General features: G+C 39.6%; 1 protein-coding gene across 1 annotated transcript; it reads left to right on the forward strand.

Annotated features, from left to right (window-relative positions):
* The first annotated feature begins 631 nt into the window (after nucleotides 1-631).
* On the forward strand, nucleotides 632-1,555 carry LOC115457095 (olfactory receptor 11H6-like). The gene has a single exon (XM_030186518.1). It carries the CDS (start codon nucleotides 632-634, stop codon nucleotides 1,553-1,555), a length of 924 nt encoding a protein of 307 aa, XP_030042378.1.
* The last annotated feature ends 135 nt before the right edge of the window (nucleotides 1,556-1,690 follow it).

The raw sequence follows: 1,690 nt of genomic DNA on the forward strand, positions 1-1,690 counted from the left end.
GTAAATTGTATTTATTTCTATATTATCAGTTTATTTGTACATTATCATGAACTGAGTGACTTTAAGCATGTTGCTTTTTTTACATTTGTACCCAGCGCTTTCCCACTCATGGCAGGCTCAATGCAGCTTACATGGGGGCAATGGAGGGTTAAGTGACTTGCCCAGAGTCCCACTAGCAACATTCCATGTAGAATCTCCAATAGTAGCAACATTCCATGTAGAATCTCCAATAGTATCTATTTTATTTTTGTTACATTTGTACCCCACACTTTCCCACTCATGGTAGGCTTACATGGGGCAATGGAGGGTTAAGTGACTTGCCCAGAGTCACAAGGAGCTGCCTGTGCCTGAAGTGGGAATCAAACTCAGTTCCTCAGTTCCCCAGGACCAAAGTCCACCACCCTAACCACTAGGCCACTCCTCCTTCTTGGCCTCATTATTTCATGCTTAGGTGGTTATCAATAATAAATGTATTTTTGTGCTGGAAAAACATTAGTAATAGTATATTATGTATGTATCACTGGAGAAAATCAGGAAACACTAAATATCAACATTCAAATGAATTGGTGAATAAACTTCCGTTTCCTATCCCTTGACTTCTGTTTCTTTGTTTAGGTTAATCATTGGAAGGATGCAGGGAAGAAACCAAACAGCAGTGAAAGAGTTTATTCTCCATGGATTCTTTATCAATTTGAAGATTGACGCTGCTCTATTTACGTTATTCCTATTGGTCTATATGCTTACATTGGTTGGTAATATACTGATCATCGTATTAGTGTGGTCTAACATTTCTCTTCACAAGCCCATGTACATTTTCCTTGGTAACTTGTCTTTTGTCGAAATCTGGTACACAACTAGCACGGTACCGAAAATGCTATATGGTTTCTTCTCTAAAAATAACAATATTTCCTTTTCTAACTGCTTCTTGCAGTATTTTTTCTTCTTTTCTTTGGGTACAACCGAGTGTTTCCTTCTTGCCGTCATGGGCTATGATCGATATCTAGCTATCTGCCAACCTCTCCGCTACAATGTGTTAATGAGCAGCAAAAGATGTTCCTGCTTTGCCATTTCTTGTTGGATCGGAGGGTTCCTCTGGTCTGTGGTACCCATCAGTTTAATATCCCAGCTGCCTTTCTGTGGAGACAACGAGATTGATCATTTCTTGTGTGATACGGGACCACTGTTGGAACTTGCTTGTCTAAGGGATATTGCAACAGAGCTGACCAGCTGTATATCCATTTCTTTAGTTCTCATTGCTTGTTTCTCTTTCACTTGCATTTCCTATGTTTTCATTATTCAAACCACAGTTCGAATCCCTTCCTTATCTGGGCGACGCAAGGCCTTTTCCACTTGTGCTTCTCATCTCACCGTAGTGATCACATTTTTTGGATGTACTATGTACATGTATATAAGACCCTTGGGGAACCATCCATTCTATGTTGATAAGATGGTGGCTGTATTCTATACTATTGTGACTCCTTTGCTCAATCCCATAGTCTACAGCCTACGGAATAAGGATTTTGTACAGGCAGTTAAAAAGGTCATGAGATGTTAACAACATAATGGAAATATAACAATTTTCTGTTCACTAAAGCCGCATACAATATGTATTTATAGGATGTTGTTTATGCCTGTGGTTTCTAACCCAGTTCATCAAGGACCACCTGGCCAGTTGGGTTTTCAGGATATC

The sequence above is a fragment of the Microcaecilia unicolor genome, chromosome 14, assembly GCF_901765095.1.
Source record: "Microcaecilia unicolor chromosome 14, aMicUni1.1, whole genome shotgun sequence".
NCBI lineage: Eukaryota > Metazoa > Chordata > Amphibia > Gymnophiona > Siphonopidae > Microcaecilia > Microcaecilia unicolor.